A 17,019-nucleotide genomic window follows, 5' to 3' on the forward strand; every position below is an offset into this window, starting at 1 on the left:
AATAAAATAAAAATACTAACCAAGTTGTATGTCCCGGTCATGGGTTGGGATGGAGAACCGGGAGATGCTCTCGACCTGGTTGTTGAACCAATTGTTGAACTGACATGACCCCCGGATCCTCTTGAGCACCTGGAGCGGGAACATATGGAGCGGGAGCGGGAGCGGGAGCGGGAGCGGGAGCGGGAGCGGGAGCGGGAGCGGGAGCGGGAGCGGGAGCGGGAGCGGGAGCGGGAACATATGCGGGAACCGAGTTTTGTTCGTGAGATGATCCCGATGGACGGGAACTGCTCGCCGAACTACCTCGGCCGCCACGGGGTGCAGAACGACGGGATGCGGAATGGCGTGCTTCCTCGGACCTAAAAAATAAATGTTAATACATCAAAAGATTGTTAAATATATTTAAAAAATGATTTTCTATTTAAAATGTTTTAATTTATATATTTAAATATAAAAATAATTTATATATATATGTATGTATAAAAAAATTATAAATGTTTTAAAAAAACTATAAATGTAGAAATGGTTGTTAAATATATTAAAAATTATTTTTACATCTAAAAATTTTATATATATATATATATATATGTATGTATAAAAAATTATAAATATTTTTAAAAATGTTTATAAATATAGAACAGGTTGTTAAATATATAAAATATATATATATATATATATATATATATATACGTTTTTATCTATATAAAAAAATATAAAATCGTTTTTTTCTATAAAAAAATATTTATAAAACGTTTATAAATATAGAAAAGGTTGTTAAATATATAAAACTTTTAAAAAACGTTTTATTATATATAATATAATAATGGAAACCCCAAAAATAATTTTAAAAATACAAAAACGTTTTCAATCAAAAAAAAAATTTAAACAACAATCCTAACTAATAGATCCTAAACTATCCATTCAATCTTAAAGTTTTCAATCAAACAACCTTAAATCCTAAGATCTAACTTCCTAAACCCTAAAAAATTGAAATACACAAAGGTTTTATAGAATCTTACATGATTTGTGGAGTGGGAAAGAGATCTAACGGTGGGAAGAGGAATCGCCGGAGATGGGAGCTCGCAAATCGCCGGAGTCGCCGTCAAAGAGAGAGAAATCGGAGAGAGTTTAGAGAGAGAGGCGGAAATGACGAAGAAGGAAGTGTCTAGGGTTTTTATCTTTAATGATTCCGACGGACACGTATCCGTCGGAATTTCGTCGGAATCATTAACTATATATACCAATTGGCGGTTCGCGAAAATTTTCACGCGGTTTGCTTTTCCCGGGTAATTTGATATTCCGACGGATTTCCGACTGAATTAGTAATGTGGTCGGAATTTCGTTGGATATTAAATCTGTCAGTAAGTCGTCGGTAAGTCGTCGGTATTTTCCGACGGATTACTGACGAGTTTTTCCTACGGAATTCCGACGACGTAGTGTTTAGGGGTTGAACAAAAGTTTCTAAATGCAAAATCCAAATCTTTGATAATATATATAGTATTTACATAAAGATTTAACTATAAAAATGTTTACATAACACGATTTACACAAAAAACATTTTTGTAGTATAAGATTAGATGAGTATGATTGTATAAGTATATGAGTGTTATGATGAGATGTTATGAAAACCATGATATACATACATAAATATTTTAATGAGTTGTTATATTTGAACGGTTACGATCTAATACTATACTAAACACTTATTATGTGTTATTTTCATAGTTTCGGTATCCAAATTTATATATATTTTGATATGAAAATTTTTAAAAACATAAGTCCTCGGAAATACCTCGGAATATACCGAGGACATTCCGACAAATTTAACAAGTTCGTCGGAATGTCCTCGGTATATTCCGAGGAACTTGTCCACTTAGAATGAAACCATATTTCGTCGCTATGTCGTCGGTATATAGTGACGGAATACCGACGGACTTGTTTAAAAAAAAAACAACTTATGTAATTACAACAACTAATAAATACAAGTCAAATAATAAGAATTTCTAATCAGAATCATTAGAATCTTCATCAAACTCCCCAACCTCAGCTTCGTCCTCTGAATGTACAACATCATCAAGTCCAAACTCGGTAAAATTCTCAACGAGTTCAACATCTGTCAAATCTTCAACTGCACTCAAGTTGCTGGTAGAGTCTGGTTGTAATGGTTCATTATCAGAAGTTCCATCCACTCGTCCTCTTGGGTTGATTTGCGTTACAGTGACCCAAGGATCGTCTCTGTACGTCACCCGAGGGTAACTGATGTAGCACACCTATCAATTATACAAGGTATTAGTAAAATATAAACCATTAATTATGAATAAATTGACATACCTGATCAGCTTGCGAAACAAGAATGAAGGGATCATAATATTGAAGTTTCCGCCGCGAATGAACCGATGTAACACCAAACGCATCAGTCTTCACTCCTCTATCTGGGGTGGTGTCATACCAATCACAATAGAATACTACACACCGCAATCCAACCATACCAGGAAACTAGATTTCCAATATTTCTTCTATGTTGCCATAGTAGACATCGTCACCGGAACAAGACGAAACACCATCATCATATGTTGTCCTAGAATGACCTTTCCTTGTGAATGCATATCCTCGCGTACAATATTTTGGATATGATTTGACCACATAGTTTGGTCTCCGCACAAATTCGCGTATCCAATCATCGAACACAAAACCTCTGGCCAAACCATCATTCACCTATAAATTAAAAACATATATATATATATATATGAGTGAAAAGTTAATTACTTTATATTAAATATAAATTAATCATATGCATAGGGTAATATGATATATGACTCACATAACTAAGAAGCCATGCAGCAAATCCGTTATGTCTGAGTTGTTGAAGCTCATCTTCTGTTGCATGCCTGTGAGTCATACGCAACTCTGCCATATAAACACTATATAAAAAGATATTATCAATATAAAATAAAATTATTGAATATTAATCAAAAAATTTAAATGAATAACTATTTTTACCTCTCATATTGTAGAACATCTTCACAGTTGGTGAGCCAATATGTTTGCAAATGAGCGTGCTTAGTCTCCGTAAGTCTCCGCTTCGTGGGTTTTCCACTAAGTCGTCCTATTTCCGTGAACATGCTTGGGACAGTAACATGATATGTTGCCCTCTCCCCTCTGTCATCATGCCGAGCAGGTCTTCGGTTTTTTGTATGCACTTCTGATGGAAAATAGTTTTCAGCAAAGATTGCAGTTTCTTCATTGATCACCTAGGCGACTATAGATCCTTCCACCTTGCTTAAATTTTTGACATTCTTCTTCAGATGATGCATATAACTCTCAAAATGATACATCCATCGGTACTGCACAGGACCACCAAGTTCCAATTCTCTTGCGAGATGAATAGCAAGATGTTCCATTACATCAAAGAATGATGGAGAAAATATCTTCTCGAGGTTGCACATGCTGACTGGTATGTTTGCCTTCAGATTACTAATACCCTCTACAGTCACTGCTCTGGTGCATAAATCGCGGAAAAAAACACTTATACCTGCAATTGCTTCATGAACATTACGTGGCAATAGTGCGGAAAAAGCAAACGGAAGGAGGCGCTGCATAATTACATGACAATCATGACTCTTCAAGCCAGTAAACTTTCCTTCGCTTCTATCAATGCAGTTTCGCAAATTTGATGAATAACCGTCTGGAAATTTCACTCTATCTGTAATCCAATCAAAGAACTCTTCTTTTCCAGCACCATCCAGCCGATAAATGGGAAAAGGGGCCGTACCGTTCTCATCAACGTGAAGTTCAGAACGATCACGATCACAAATATCGACTAAATCCAACCTTGACTTCAAATTATCCTTCGTTTTACCTTGGATGTTAAGGATTGTGTTCATCAGATTGTCGAAAAATTTCTTCTCGATATGCATGACATCTAAATTATGCCACAATAGATGATCCTTCCAATATGGCAGATCCCAGAAAATACTCTTTTTGTGCTAGTTATGTAGCTCTCCAACCGCATCGACTCGAATGTTTTCATGTCCACCTACGTCTGGCGTCCTATCTGCACCAAAATCCCTCAACTGCTTCCACAAATCTTCCCCACTAACTTCCTCAGGTGGACCATCAAACACCTGCTTGTTCTTCGTAAACAAAGTCTTACTCCTACGGTATGGATGATCAGGTGGTAGAAATATTCTGTGACAGTCAAATCAACACGTTTTCCTTCCGTGCTTTAGTTGGAAAGCATCTGTGTCATCTTGACAATATGGACATGATAGCCTCCCATGTTTTCTCCATCCGGATAACATACCATATGCTGGAAAGTCACTTATTGTCCACATAAGTACTGCCCGCATATAAAAGTTTTCTTTGCACGAAACATCGTATGTCTCAAAACCATGCGCCCATAGTTGTTGCAACTCATATATCAGTGGTTGAAGAAACACGTCTAGTGATCTCTTAGGATGCTCTGGCCCAGGGACGAGAATTGAGAGGAACAAAAACTCTCGTCGCATGCACAAGCTTGGCGGTAAGTTGTACGGTGTCACAATAACTGGCCATAGAGAATACTGTTTTCCACTCTTTCCAAATGGGCTGAAATCATCAGTACATAATCCAAGATAAACATTTCTTCTCTCTTCCGCAAATTCTGGATATGTTGACTAGAAATGTTTCCAAGCCTTCGCATCTGAAGGATGTCTAATCTCACCTTTTGTGGAATGCTCTGCATGCCATCTCATTGCTTTTGCTGTGCGCTCACACTGATACAACCTCTGCAATCTTTCCATCAAAGGCAAATACCACATCCTTTTGAACGGGATCGGAACTCTTCCCCTCGTCTCCTGATAACGAGGTTTCCTACAAAATTTGCAGTTATCTCGTTCCTTATCCGCTCCCCAGTAGATCATGCAGTTGTCAATACATACATTTATCACTTCGTACGGTAGTTGAAGACCCGCAACAAGTTTCTGAACCTCGTAGTATGAACCCGGTGCAAGATTATCCTCAGGTAGAATACCTTTGACAAAATCAGTAATCGCATCCACACATTCTTCAACCAAATTATAGTCTTTCTTAATACCCATCAATCTAGTTGAAGATGATAAGGGTGAATGACCATCTCTACAACCTTTATACAAAGGTTGTTTTCCGGCATCCAACATATCAAAAAATCTCCTAGATTCGGGATTTGGTTATTCCCCTCTATAATGATCATGTACCATCTGCACAGTACCTACACCATAATCTATATCCGTTCTAGGTTCTTCTAACCTAATATCAGGCTGAGGTTCGTTAACAGGCTGAGGTTCGCTAGTACTACCATATTCATAACCAGTTTCCCCATGAAGATACCAAACTTTATAATTAAGTGAAAATTCTCTCATATACAAATGAGTCCAAACATCAAATTCTCTTATAATCCTATTATTATTGCAAGTAGAGCAGAGACATCTTAACATACCGGTTTTTGCATTCGGTTGCTGTTCAACAAGCTTCATGAATTCTCCAATCCCTTGAACGTATTCTTCTGTAAGTAAATTGGTGTTGGGATCCATATGAGGTTTATCCATCCACGAACGATAATAAACTCCTGAAGACATGATTTTCTCGGAATTGTTGTGATTAGAGAGAGTGAAGAGAGAATGAGGAGTGAATGAGTTGAATGAGGAGAGATTGTATTTATAGGAAATTGCTTACGGCAGTCCGACGACATTCCGACGACCCTAACGGTCATATCCGTCGGAATTCCGTCGGTATTTTCCTATCTCAACGGCTATAAAACGGTCATATGTATTTGTCGGCAACGGTCAAAAGGTTCGTCATAAATTTAACGGTCATATCCGTTGAAATTCCGTCGGTATTTTCCTATCTCAACGGCTATAAAACGATCATATGTATTTGTCGGCAACAGTCAAAAGGTTCGTCATAAATTTAACGGTCATATCCGTTGAAATTCCGTCGGTATTTTCCTATCTCAACGGCTATAAAACGATCATATGTATTTGTCGGCAACAGTCAAAAGGTTCGTCAGAAATTCGTCGGTATATACCGACGAACTTCCGACGACAGCGACGGTTATATTATTGATCGCAATGTCGTCGGAAAGTCGTCGGTATATACCGACGAATTCCGACGAACGTAACGGTTATATATTTAATCGGAATGTCGTCGGAATTGCGTCGGTATATACCGACGCACACTCTTTGGTCGGAAAGTCGTCGGTATATTCTGACGAATTTCCGACGAAGTAGTATATTTTGTTTTCGTTGGAATGCCGTCGGAAAATCGTCAAATGTGTCCGACGACTTTGTTGTCCGTCGGAATATAGCGTATTTTCTTGTAGTGATGCACTTTTAAATCATTTACAAATTTCAGATATATAAATTTTCAGATTAAAATTTTAATGGTAGAATTTGTATCAGTAAAAATTTAATCTAGGTCTTTTCCAATATCTAAAATCAGAATATAATTTTTATATCATTAATAATTTTAATATATATATATTAAATAATTTATAACATTGCATTATATTCCGTAATATATATTTATATAATTTTATATTTTATTTTAATACTATTATTATTTTCATATTGAAAAGAAAAAATCGATGTCTACAAGTATTTTTATATTTGATAAATATATAAAATTCTGATTGGAATATGATCCAAATAGTTAGAATACAAATCAGGCGAATCCCATAAGAAATGCGGTTTAGAAGAGAAAAAAAGAAGAACGAAACGTGTCGGCCCGGTCCAGTAATCATGGCTTGTTTAAACGGCGTCGTAGAAGAAAGCTAAATATCAGAGGAGAGAGAGACGTTGCAATCATTCCACCATGGCATCATCATCCATTCTCATCCCTCCGATTCTCTCCGCTTCCATCAGCCGTCGCAACCTCCTCCTCTCCACCACAATCGCTACCGTATCCCCGTCCCCTCAGATTCCTTCCCCAGACGTAACAATCACCGATCGCGTCTTCCTCGATTTCTCCCTCTGTCCCACTTACTTCCGCTCCGATCCCTCCGCCACACTCTCCTCCACCACGCCTTGCTCCGACTCCACTCCTCTTGGCCGCGTCGTTCTCGGACTATACGGCCGTCATGTTCCTCTCACTGTCTCCACTTTCAAACTCATGTGCACTTCCTCCTCTACATCTTACAAAAACACTCCCATCCACAAAATCTTCCCCGGTCAGTTTTTCCTCGCCGGAAGACAAGGATTACGTCGAGACACGGCGGAGGTTGGTCCTCTTAATTTGCCTCGAAACACCGACGTCGTCAATTCCAAGTCGTTCCTCCTCCCTCACGCTCGTCCTGGACTCGTCTCTCTTTGCTTGTCTGAAAACGACGACGACGATGAAACCAGACTCGATCCGGAGTACAGAAATGTCGAGTTCTTGATCACTACAGGACCTGGTCCTTGTCCGCAGCTCGACGGTGGCAACATTGTCTTCGGAACTGTCCTTGAAGGTAATTTAAAACCAACTTTATTTGTTGACATTTTTCTTAATGTTGAGTTTAATTTCAAGAAATCAAAATCTCTGTACAGGGTTAGATGTGGTGACTAGTATAGCTGCAGTGCCAACGTTTAAGCCGTCGGAGAAGATTCGACAGTTCAACGATTTTGCAGAGTTTCTGGGAGATGAAAGAGCTCAGAACGCAAGATCATTGTGGAACAGACCTCTCAAGACGGTTTTCATTAGTGACTGTGGAGAGCTTAAGGTCACTAAGCCTTCTCTCTCTCCATCTCTGCCTTAAGTATATATGATGTGTGTCAAATCTTTTCTTATTTTGTGTTTATAGTAATCCTCTGCTTCTTCTACTCTCAACAATTATAATTCAATTCTACTCAACAGTTCTTCTGCTGGTTGCTAAAGATTACCATATACAAGATCTTATAGTTGAAACACTAAGAAATATACCTGAAACACCTTGTCATATAAATCTGAATTTAGTCTTAACCTTTGATGTTGTGGTGGTTCTTACTTGGTGTCTGCTATTATATTATTATATTATCATGACAAATTTATCGGGAAAACCGTGAAGAATCAAAATCATATCTTTTTCCAGAATTGTTATGCTTTTTCCCTTTTGATTCTTCATGGTTTTGTTTGTTTGTTTTTTTTTTTTGCTAAAATTCATGGTTTTGTTGCTGTCTTCTTGTAATTGAACTATTGACAGTCTGTTACAAAAAAAAAAAGAGAACTATTGATAAGTCTCTTTTGATGTCGTTTTATTCCATCACTTAGATATTACATTAAATAATAAATAGAATAAACTAAGGGTAGATTTGGTTGATGTTTATTGGGAATAACATGATATTTAATAATAGTATAAATTTGATTTGGATAAAACTCTAACTAATTATTATACATTAATATTATTTTAATTTTGACTTATGTATGCAATATAAAATTTATTATATTATATATAACTTTATTTCGTTATAAAATATAAAATTAAGTAATAAATAGAATAAACTAATTTAACTTCTTAATTAATTTGTAAATTATAAAAGTAAATTAAATTACACTTTTTTAAATTAAATTACATATACACACAAAATAACAAAAACCCTAGATTTTACAATATACTTTCATTTATAAATTTAGTTAAAAAGTAAATATTAAATCTATGATAATTAACTATAATTTACAAAATATTTTTTAAAGAAATTAGATATTGAAAATTAGATAAATATATATTCACTTAATAAAAATGAAACATTAAAGATTTAACTTTTATTTATATTATTTTATAGTATATTGAAACGGATTAAGGTTGATATTTTTACAATTATAGATTTTTACGGGTCATTTCATCAATTATACAATACATTAATCAAATACAAGACGATTTTAGCAAATACATTTACTCATTTATATTAATAGAAACAAATATTGACGAATGTAAGACATTAAAAGAGGTACATTTCTCTTTCAAACAAATGCCCGACACACTAAGAAACAAATTATTATTCATTTTTTAAAATATTTTTGATTATTATATAGTTTCTATTTATATAAAATTTTAATTAGACTATAAAATATTAAATACATAAATAAATTTTTTTTGAACATATGTTATTCCGTAAAACAGAAATATTATAAATTAACGCAATACATATTAAACTTCTAATGACTACTTTATAAAAGCAAAATATTTTTAAATTATGATATTGTGTAATAATATGGGTTAGCTAATATAATAATTACAAATATTTTTGCATTTTATATTAAAAATTACTCTTCATCAAATCTAAAACATTTAATATATTAACATCTCAAATTAACGATTTTGGTTTATTTCAAAAATTGAAATCTAAATTTATACACATGTAATAAAACTAAAAATTAACATTTCTCATAAATTATTTTCATATAATTTCATATATTTAAATTAATAAAATCCACATAGAGTAGTAATTATAATTTTCTTAAAATTTAAAGCTTAAACTTGTTAAAAACAAATTAATAGAAAAATGCACAAATTTAAATAAAATTATAAAAAACTTAAAGTATATAAATTATGAATGTAGTTATAATTTACATAATCTCGTGTTTTCAAATGAAGATGAAAATCTAATTTTAGTTCAAGTGCATGGTTGTAAATTTGTAAACATTTGCAAAAAATGTAATTGCCAAAGAAATAGTTCCAATTGAAAACCACAAATGGAAATGACCGTTTGCGGATTGAGTGATGTGTTCAGGGTCTTTCGTTACATATTCTACGTTTTCAAAGGAGCCAGAGAACATTTCTTAGAGCTGTAACCAAACTTAAACGTTACGTGGGAAAGAGAACACATGGTCACTTATGACAAAGATAGAGTTGTGGAGCTAACTTGAACATAGCTGCTAACTGATGATCATGTATTAGGTGCAAAATAGACTACAAAAAAAGTTTAACCGTTTCCAGTTTGAGTGATGTGTTCAGGGTCTTTGATTACAGATTATGTGTATTAAAGCAGCCAAAGAACATTCTTCAGAACTATAATAGAACTTCAACCAATCTTTGTCTTGACGTGGGCAAAAGAACATATGTTACCTTATTACAAAGATAGAGTTGTGGAGCTTACTTGAACAGAGCTGCTAACTCATGATCAAATATTTGGTGCAAAACAGACGAAGGTATAAGCCATGTTGAGTTCTCCATAAGATTATGAGTTATTACTACAAAGAAGGTTAACTGAAGTTACATAAGGGAGAGATAAGAGATCAATCAAAAAAATTTCAAAACGTTACTGTAACTGATTCAAATAAAATACACATGTACATTTTATCAATTAGGCATACAATATCATTTTTTCAACTCTTGTGAGTCTTCTTAAGTATGGTAATTTGATAGAGTAAATAAAAAGAAGTAAGTTGAGTGGTTTTGTTGGTATTGGCCGTTTGCCGGTTGAGGCAGTTGGGAGCAACCAACATTTGGTCGAAATGTGGCAATAACATAATTGAATGACTACAACTCGTTCAAAGAAGATAAATAGTAGATTCATTTTTGTACATAGATTCAATCAGAAATATTCATCGTAATTCTTCTCTTGAAATCTAATACAATCCGTACTTCGTTTCATTTCGTTTAAAGGCTCTTCTTAATTTGTAACCTTTTATGTTTGAGCTACGGGCTGTTGTTTTACGAACGGAAATTTGATCTTCATATATGGAGACTGTGTTTACCTCTGTCACTGTATTAGAGGCAACGATCTTGGGGAATTCCATGGTAGAAACACAAGCACAAGCTCTTTTGAGAAAACAGTGATGCAAAGCAGAGAAAGCAATGGTGCATTGATTCAATCAAATTATGGATCAAGCTCTGTCACTGGAGAGTACAATAGCATCACATAACTATTAAATTGCTCGAGAATTGATGATATGGTTGAAGCGATCAAGATGATGTCACATAGTGTGAGGAATTCATCTAACACTAAGGATCAGAATAATTGTCGGCAATATCAGCGATGCCGAATATCCAAAGTGAACATATTCTTCATAAGTATTTTCAAGGAATAATGCCTAATCACTATACAAGTTAACACAATTAACAAAAATTGACTTTCTGAGATTTGATAGTGAGAAATGGTAAACAAAGCTAACATTTTTGTGATTGATAATACTTGAGAAGAATTTGAGGTAGGAATCACATCCTTACATTTAGATGGAGTTACTTGGCATCAATATGTGATACATGATGATGAACAAAGAGATGTGTAGTTGGAGAACATATATAAACGGTTGATTAGAGCAGATCCGATGAAATTCTTGATAATCTGATTACAGAGTTAAAAGAGTTAAAAGAGACATAAGGAATATTGGAGTATCATGCTAAATTTGAGATGATTAAGTCACATATTCATATGTCGTATGATTTTTTGATGAGTGCATACTTGGTTTTGTTGAGAAGTGATACTCAAATGCACATTCGTACCTTTAGACCTGAAACGACAAGATAATAATTAGTTTTTGGGGTGTTTATATGATGAATAAGCTCATCTTCACAAAAGCCTTTTCAATTTTGATAATCATCTAATAAGGGTCAGACAGTTGTTTCACAGGGTAAAGATCTACTACCTTGAAAGAAGGATATGAAAAAATAAATTATTAATTTATCACATGTTTTCAAAATCTAGATAGCACATTAGAACATAAACTTAAATACATTGTATAAAAGTATAGATTTCATAGAACGTGTTTAATCTATAAATGTATGTAAATTGTCATTAAATCTCTTAAATGAATAATTATCTGCACACATGTTTTCATATTTAAATTATATATCTGCAGAAAGTTTAATACAATTAGTAAATCTAACAAACCTTAAATAATATATACATATATACTTAGAAAATAAGAATCAACCATAATCTCATTTTTTTAATTGTCTTTTAAGTTGTTTTTATCATGTTTTGCTTTGCAAAAGGTTTTTCAAAAAAAAAAAAAAAAAATCACAAAAGCTTGAATTGTAGATCCTTCTGATATAAAAAAAATGTATGCAAATCTGAGACTCATCTATTTAAACAACTTTAAATATCATAGTTATAAATGTAGATGCGTCTCTGAACAAAACCCTAATTTTCCATTATGCTATAAAAATAAAGTAACAAAATAGAAGTATAATCTGATAAAATCTTCAACTTGACTTATGCAGAAGGAATGATGTAAAATTCTTTCAGAAAAAAAGAAAGAGAAGAATGTAGAATAAATATCTTTGCCATATACAAAACTAAAAAGAAACGACAAAATGATGGAATGATAAAGCAGAAGAGGAAGGTACAATTATAGAAAACTAATAAATAAATAAATGATATATAGGAGATGAAACTGTTGATATGTAGAACATGATATGGTTATAGTTACAGAAAAAAAGGGATTTAATTTTTGCAGTTAAGATCAAATGAAGCTATGATTTGTTTCTTCATGCTTTCCTCGTTGTTAACAATTTATCTTTTAAAACATTTATGTTTCCTCAAGTTTTTTCAATGATTCATCTTCTTTCACATACATTTTCTCTATATATAGCATATATGTAACATAATTTTTAAAAATATAGTCGACAAAAACAGATGGAAAATTTTAATCTATAAAATTTTAAATTATTCTTTAAAAGACTTGTAGTTGCAAGAAAACTTGGAATTGGTTACTCAGATTTTCCATCCTTATAATAATAACAATGAAGCACTTACTTCTTCCTTTTGATATCGTGATATGGCTCATGGTTCTGATACTTCAGTAACAAATGGAAAACTTTTTGGTAATAGATAAAACGTAGAAAAGAAAACCAGTACATTTAAAAATTATATCGGAGAAAAAGAAAACAGTTTGATGATTAAAAAAGTAACGTGTGATTAAAATTTAGAGAGAAAAGAAATTTGGTTAGTTTAAGATTTGGATTGCATAAAAATATGAGATTGAAAAAAAGGAAAATTTAATTGTTTTTTTAAGCTTTGCCAAATGTCATTATATGATTGGTAAAATGATTTGTGCTTTAGTATATAAAGGATAAACCACTCGGTATTTTTATTTCTCGAAGACAAACATAAATCTTTTTATTTTATATCTAATCTATTAAATTAGAGTCTTATGACTTTTTAGGTATGATTTTTTATTTTGACCATTCCTTAAATTTTTTTTATCAAATTACACATAATTTAATTACAATACCCTTTAATATCTTAATCTTTATCCTGAAATACAAATAAACAGCTTTCCTTAAAAAATTCTAACAAAATCTTAAAACATTATTGTAATTTATTTTCGTAATTAATTAATTAAAATTATGATTATCATTAAAATATAATTAAAATTAAAATTAATTCAATTTTGATTTAAAAATTAAAATTAAAATCACATAAAATATTTCATTATATTTTACTGATAATTGAAATTCAAATTAATTGCTTTTGGGAAATAAATTAATTGTTAGAATTTTTTAAAAAATATTCATTTGTATTTGAAATTAAAAAAAAATATTAAAATATATCCAATATATTAAATTAGACTCATATTTTGGACTTCATATATTATATTATAATTTTGAACTATCAAACACGAGTTCATCTAAATCATCTAAATTTTATTATAAAAAAATATTTATAAAAGATCTCAAACCATTTAAAACTGGATGGAAAATTAAGATTAGGATTAGTAGTTCAAGATGAATAATTTAGAGTTAGAGTTGGTATAGACTTCTGCCTGACATTTCATATACGAGGACTTATATTCGGTTTTCAGATCCCAATGACAACTTACGGTACTTCTAGAAAATAGAAAAGACGAACTCAAACAATCTATAGAACAAAATAAATGTTTAAAATAAAATTTAGCCACGCATGACACTGATTCTATTCTAGTTTCCTTGTTGAATGAGATATTCAGATTTTATGTTTGTTTTCTACTTTCACTAACCTCACTTGAGCATAACTAAGCATTCATTGCATTGCTCACATATAGTAATCCTCCACAATCATGCTTGTACTCTCAACCATTATTATTTAATCCTACTCAAGTTTTTCATCAGCTGGTAGCTTAAGATTAAGAGCTTATGGGGGTTCTGACTTGTTCTCTGGAATTAACCTTCTAGTGGAAGACGCATGGTTGTAAATTTGAAATAATCTATCTTCAAAGAATGTAATTGTCTTTTTACAAAAAAAAAAAGAATGTAATTGTCATATGTAACAACTTTAGTGAAGAAAAAAACAACTTTAGTGAAGAAAAAAAATATAGTGAATATCCAGCCATATACGCATTTTTAAAACTACTTATAAATATAGAAAATACTTGAGATTATCCATAAATAAAGTAAGTTTGTTTTTCTTTTTTGCTAAATGATAAATAAAGTAAGTTACAAAAAAAAGAATGTAATTGTCAAAAAAGTGGGACGAAAACCACCAACGGGAAATGACTGTTTGCGGTTTGAGTAATCGTGTTCAGGGTCTTTCTGTACAGTTTCTGCGTTTTCAAAGAAGCCAAAGAACAGTAGAGCTTGGGAACAAAAAAAATCGTTGCTATGTGGGCAACGGAAAGTAAAGGAACACATGTTCCCTTATTACAAAGTTTGAGTTGCGGAGCTGATTAGAACATGTTGCTAACCGGAGCAGGTCTCCTGTTCAAAACAGACTACGAACGTACACGTACTGATAAGCCGCGTGAAGTTCTCCATACCATTAGATTATGAGTTATTACTACAAAGACGTTTTTACTCAAGTTACATAAGAGAGAGATAAGATATCAATCAAAAGTTTTTGAAACCCGCTGAAACTGATAAAAATAAAATACGTTATGTACAAATTTGTTTTTCTTAGGCCTACGATATCATTGCTCAGTTCTCGTAAGTTTTTCTTTCTTGAAAGTTTTTCTTTCTTGAAACATAAAAGAATCCACAATTTTGGAAGAACAAAAACGACACAACGAAATAAAAAAATCTGAGTCAAACAATGATCACCGCAAAAGGTTATGAATAGTGAACGACGATTCTGTCGCCGTGGTGGAGGAAGGCGGTGAACGAGGCAGCCTAGAGGAGAAATTGTAACGTGGAAAACGATTAACATTTTGATCCTCTTCTCCCCTGTCAAAGTTAAGCGCATAGCTCGACGGATCATAATGAAAATCAGTCGTGTGGCGTCTAATGTGCTTACCGTGTCCGCCTTCCCCGATCCGGTGGATCAGATTTTTGCATTTTTCGTGTGATTTGGACAAGGTTCGAGTGAGTCTAGGAGATTTGGTCTTGATGGGGCTTTGTGTAGATGTCTCATTTGGAGTTGTCGGAGATGGTGGTTGTTCAGGGAGACTTTGGGGATGGTTGGTCGTTCGGAAACACCCGGCGATGGAAAAAGTTGATTTGAGTTTCTTTGTAAAAGACATGCGATGATGGTTCATTGATTCGCTCATTGTTTTTTTTTTTTAGTTTGGCTTATGATCTATTCAAAGAGAATAGAATGAGAAAGGAGAGACATTGAAACACAGCCAAAAGAAAAGAAGCAAATGTTAAAAGAAGAACAAATCAAATGTTAAACTAAAACTTCGGAGAAGAAGTTGAAAATTTACTATTTTACGGGTATTAAAGTTTCCAATTAAAATGAGGTTTATTTTTTGTTTGAATTCGAATATTACATTTGTTAGTTGTGAGCAAGGGAATATTTGGGATTAAACTTTTTGAAATGTATCCTTTAATGTTATGGAATTGGTGGATGATTTCGCAATCATTTCATAAGACTAGATTTTTCATAGATTTTATTTTATTAACTTCTTATTATTATAGAATTTGTATTTGAGTTTATAACACATTTATTGTGTGCATATGTTAAAAATCCATATGCTAAGATGAACCTAAAATTCGATATAAATGTGTATACCAATATGAATTATTTATTTTGTCTAAAAAATAATTTTGAAAATATAGACATGTATAGAGATCTTTACTCATAGATAGTCTGTTAAGTTAGGAAAGCCCTCAAAGAAAAGTTATTAGAAGAATCAACAAAGATCTTTTAGAAATTTTGAGGAGGCGGAGAGCGAGTGCCTAGCTTCACAACCTACACAAGCTGTTAGCAGAAACACAACAAGCTTCACAACCTACATAAGACGTAAGCTTTCAGCCAATATGAATGGTGGATGGATATTAGACTTATGAATCATTCTATAGTGGTTATATCTGGACTTGGAAAGACTTGATCGGTTCAGTCCAACTTAATTATAGTATTAAGAACCAAAGACAATGAGTGGCATCCTTACAAGTAGAGCTAGAAGCAGTACCATGGGATAAGGGAAAGTATGTTTGAATTTTCAATATGTCAGCCTTTTAGAATGAATAATAGCATGGAGCTCATATAGATGATTGAAGACCAAGAAGTATGACAAGTTTTTCAATTATCAGATTTAAAAGAAGACTCCAAGACTTCATAATTTTATACCTGATCAGAGAGCAGTTTGGCATATTCATTAATTAGAAAAATAGCAAGAACATTTCATAGAGATAGGTATTTGATTGATTGTTTTATTCATGTATGGCTATTGGATCACCTCAAATTTGAATAATAGAATAATTGTTTAGTGTCAAAAAAGAAATCAAATAATGAAAAGGTAAAAAAAATATGTTTTTATATGTTAAACAAATTAAGGTATTTTGTGATTTCAGTTAGAGATCATATTCTTTAACTTTTGAATTATCAAACTATCTCTATTTGGCTAATGGAAATAGTATTTTACTTTGCTTTGATGATTTAATTTTTTTTTAATATATCTTGAATTCAAGAGAAATTTAAGAAATATGGGATTTGAGGAAAATATATGAAATAATTAAAATATATCTTAAGAGATTTGAGAATAAAAAGAATGCTTTTAACTTTCAAATTCTTATTTATTAACATATGTTTGCAGAAAATAAGAAAACATCTATGCAAAGATGATTTCCCGTCCCCCACATTCGATGAGCATACTCCAAATTATATAAAAAAAATTAACTATAAAGTTTTTTTGTCATCAAAAATCATTTTATTACTCAGCTTGAGATAGTTTGGATAGCAAGATCGGAATAGA

At 32.5% G+C, this 17,019-nt stretch overlaps 2 protein-coding genes across 2 annotated transcripts; one reads left to right on the top strand and one right to left on the bottom strand.

Annotated features, from left to right (window-relative positions):
• The first annotated feature begins 6,699 nt into the window (after nt 1-6,699).
• Nucleotides 6,700-7,865, top strand: LOC106449550 (peptidyl-prolyl cis-trans isomerase CYP28, chloroplastic). The gene is made up of 2 exons (XM_013891298.3): nt 6,700-7,459; nt 7,539-7,865. Exons 1-2 carry the CDS (start codon nt 6,826-6,828, stop codon nt 7,745-7,747), a joined length of 843 nt encoding a protein of 280 aa, XP_013746752.1. The 5' UTR covers nt 6,700-6,825; the 3' UTR covers nt 7,748-7,865.
• Nucleotides 7,866-8,647: 782 nt separating this feature from the next.
• LOC125575078 lies at nt 8,648-16,336 on the bottom strand. Its single transcript, XM_048765537.1, has one exon. The coding sequence runs from the start codon at nt 15,370-15,372 to the stop codon at nt 14,923-14,925; it is 450 nt and encodes a 149-aa protein (XP_048621494.1). The 5' UTR covers nt 15,373-16,336; the 3' UTR covers nt 8,648-14,922.
• Between the last annotated feature and the right edge of the window lie 683 nt (nt 16,337-17,019).

Source organism: Brassica napus, chromosome C8 (assembly GCF_020379485.1).
Source record: "Brassica napus cultivar Da-Ae chromosome C8, Da-Ae, whole genome shotgun sequence".
Classification (NCBI taxonomy): Eukaryota; Viridiplantae; Streptophyta; class Magnoliopsida; order Brassicales; family Brassicaceae; genus Brassica; species Brassica napus.

Coding starts and splice junctions, on each gene's coding strand:
- LOC106449550 (XM_013891298.3), top strand. CDS start 6,826: ATGGCATCATCATCCATTCTCATCCCTCCGATTCTCTCCGCTTCCATC. Junction 7,460..7,538: donor CTTCGGAACTGTCCTTGAAG/GTAATTTAAAAC, acceptor ATCTCTGTACAG/GGTTAGATGTGGTGACTAGT.
- LOC125575078 (XM_048765537.1), bottom strand. CDS start 15,372: ATGAGCGAATCAATGAACCATCATCGCATGTCTTTTACAAAGAAACTC.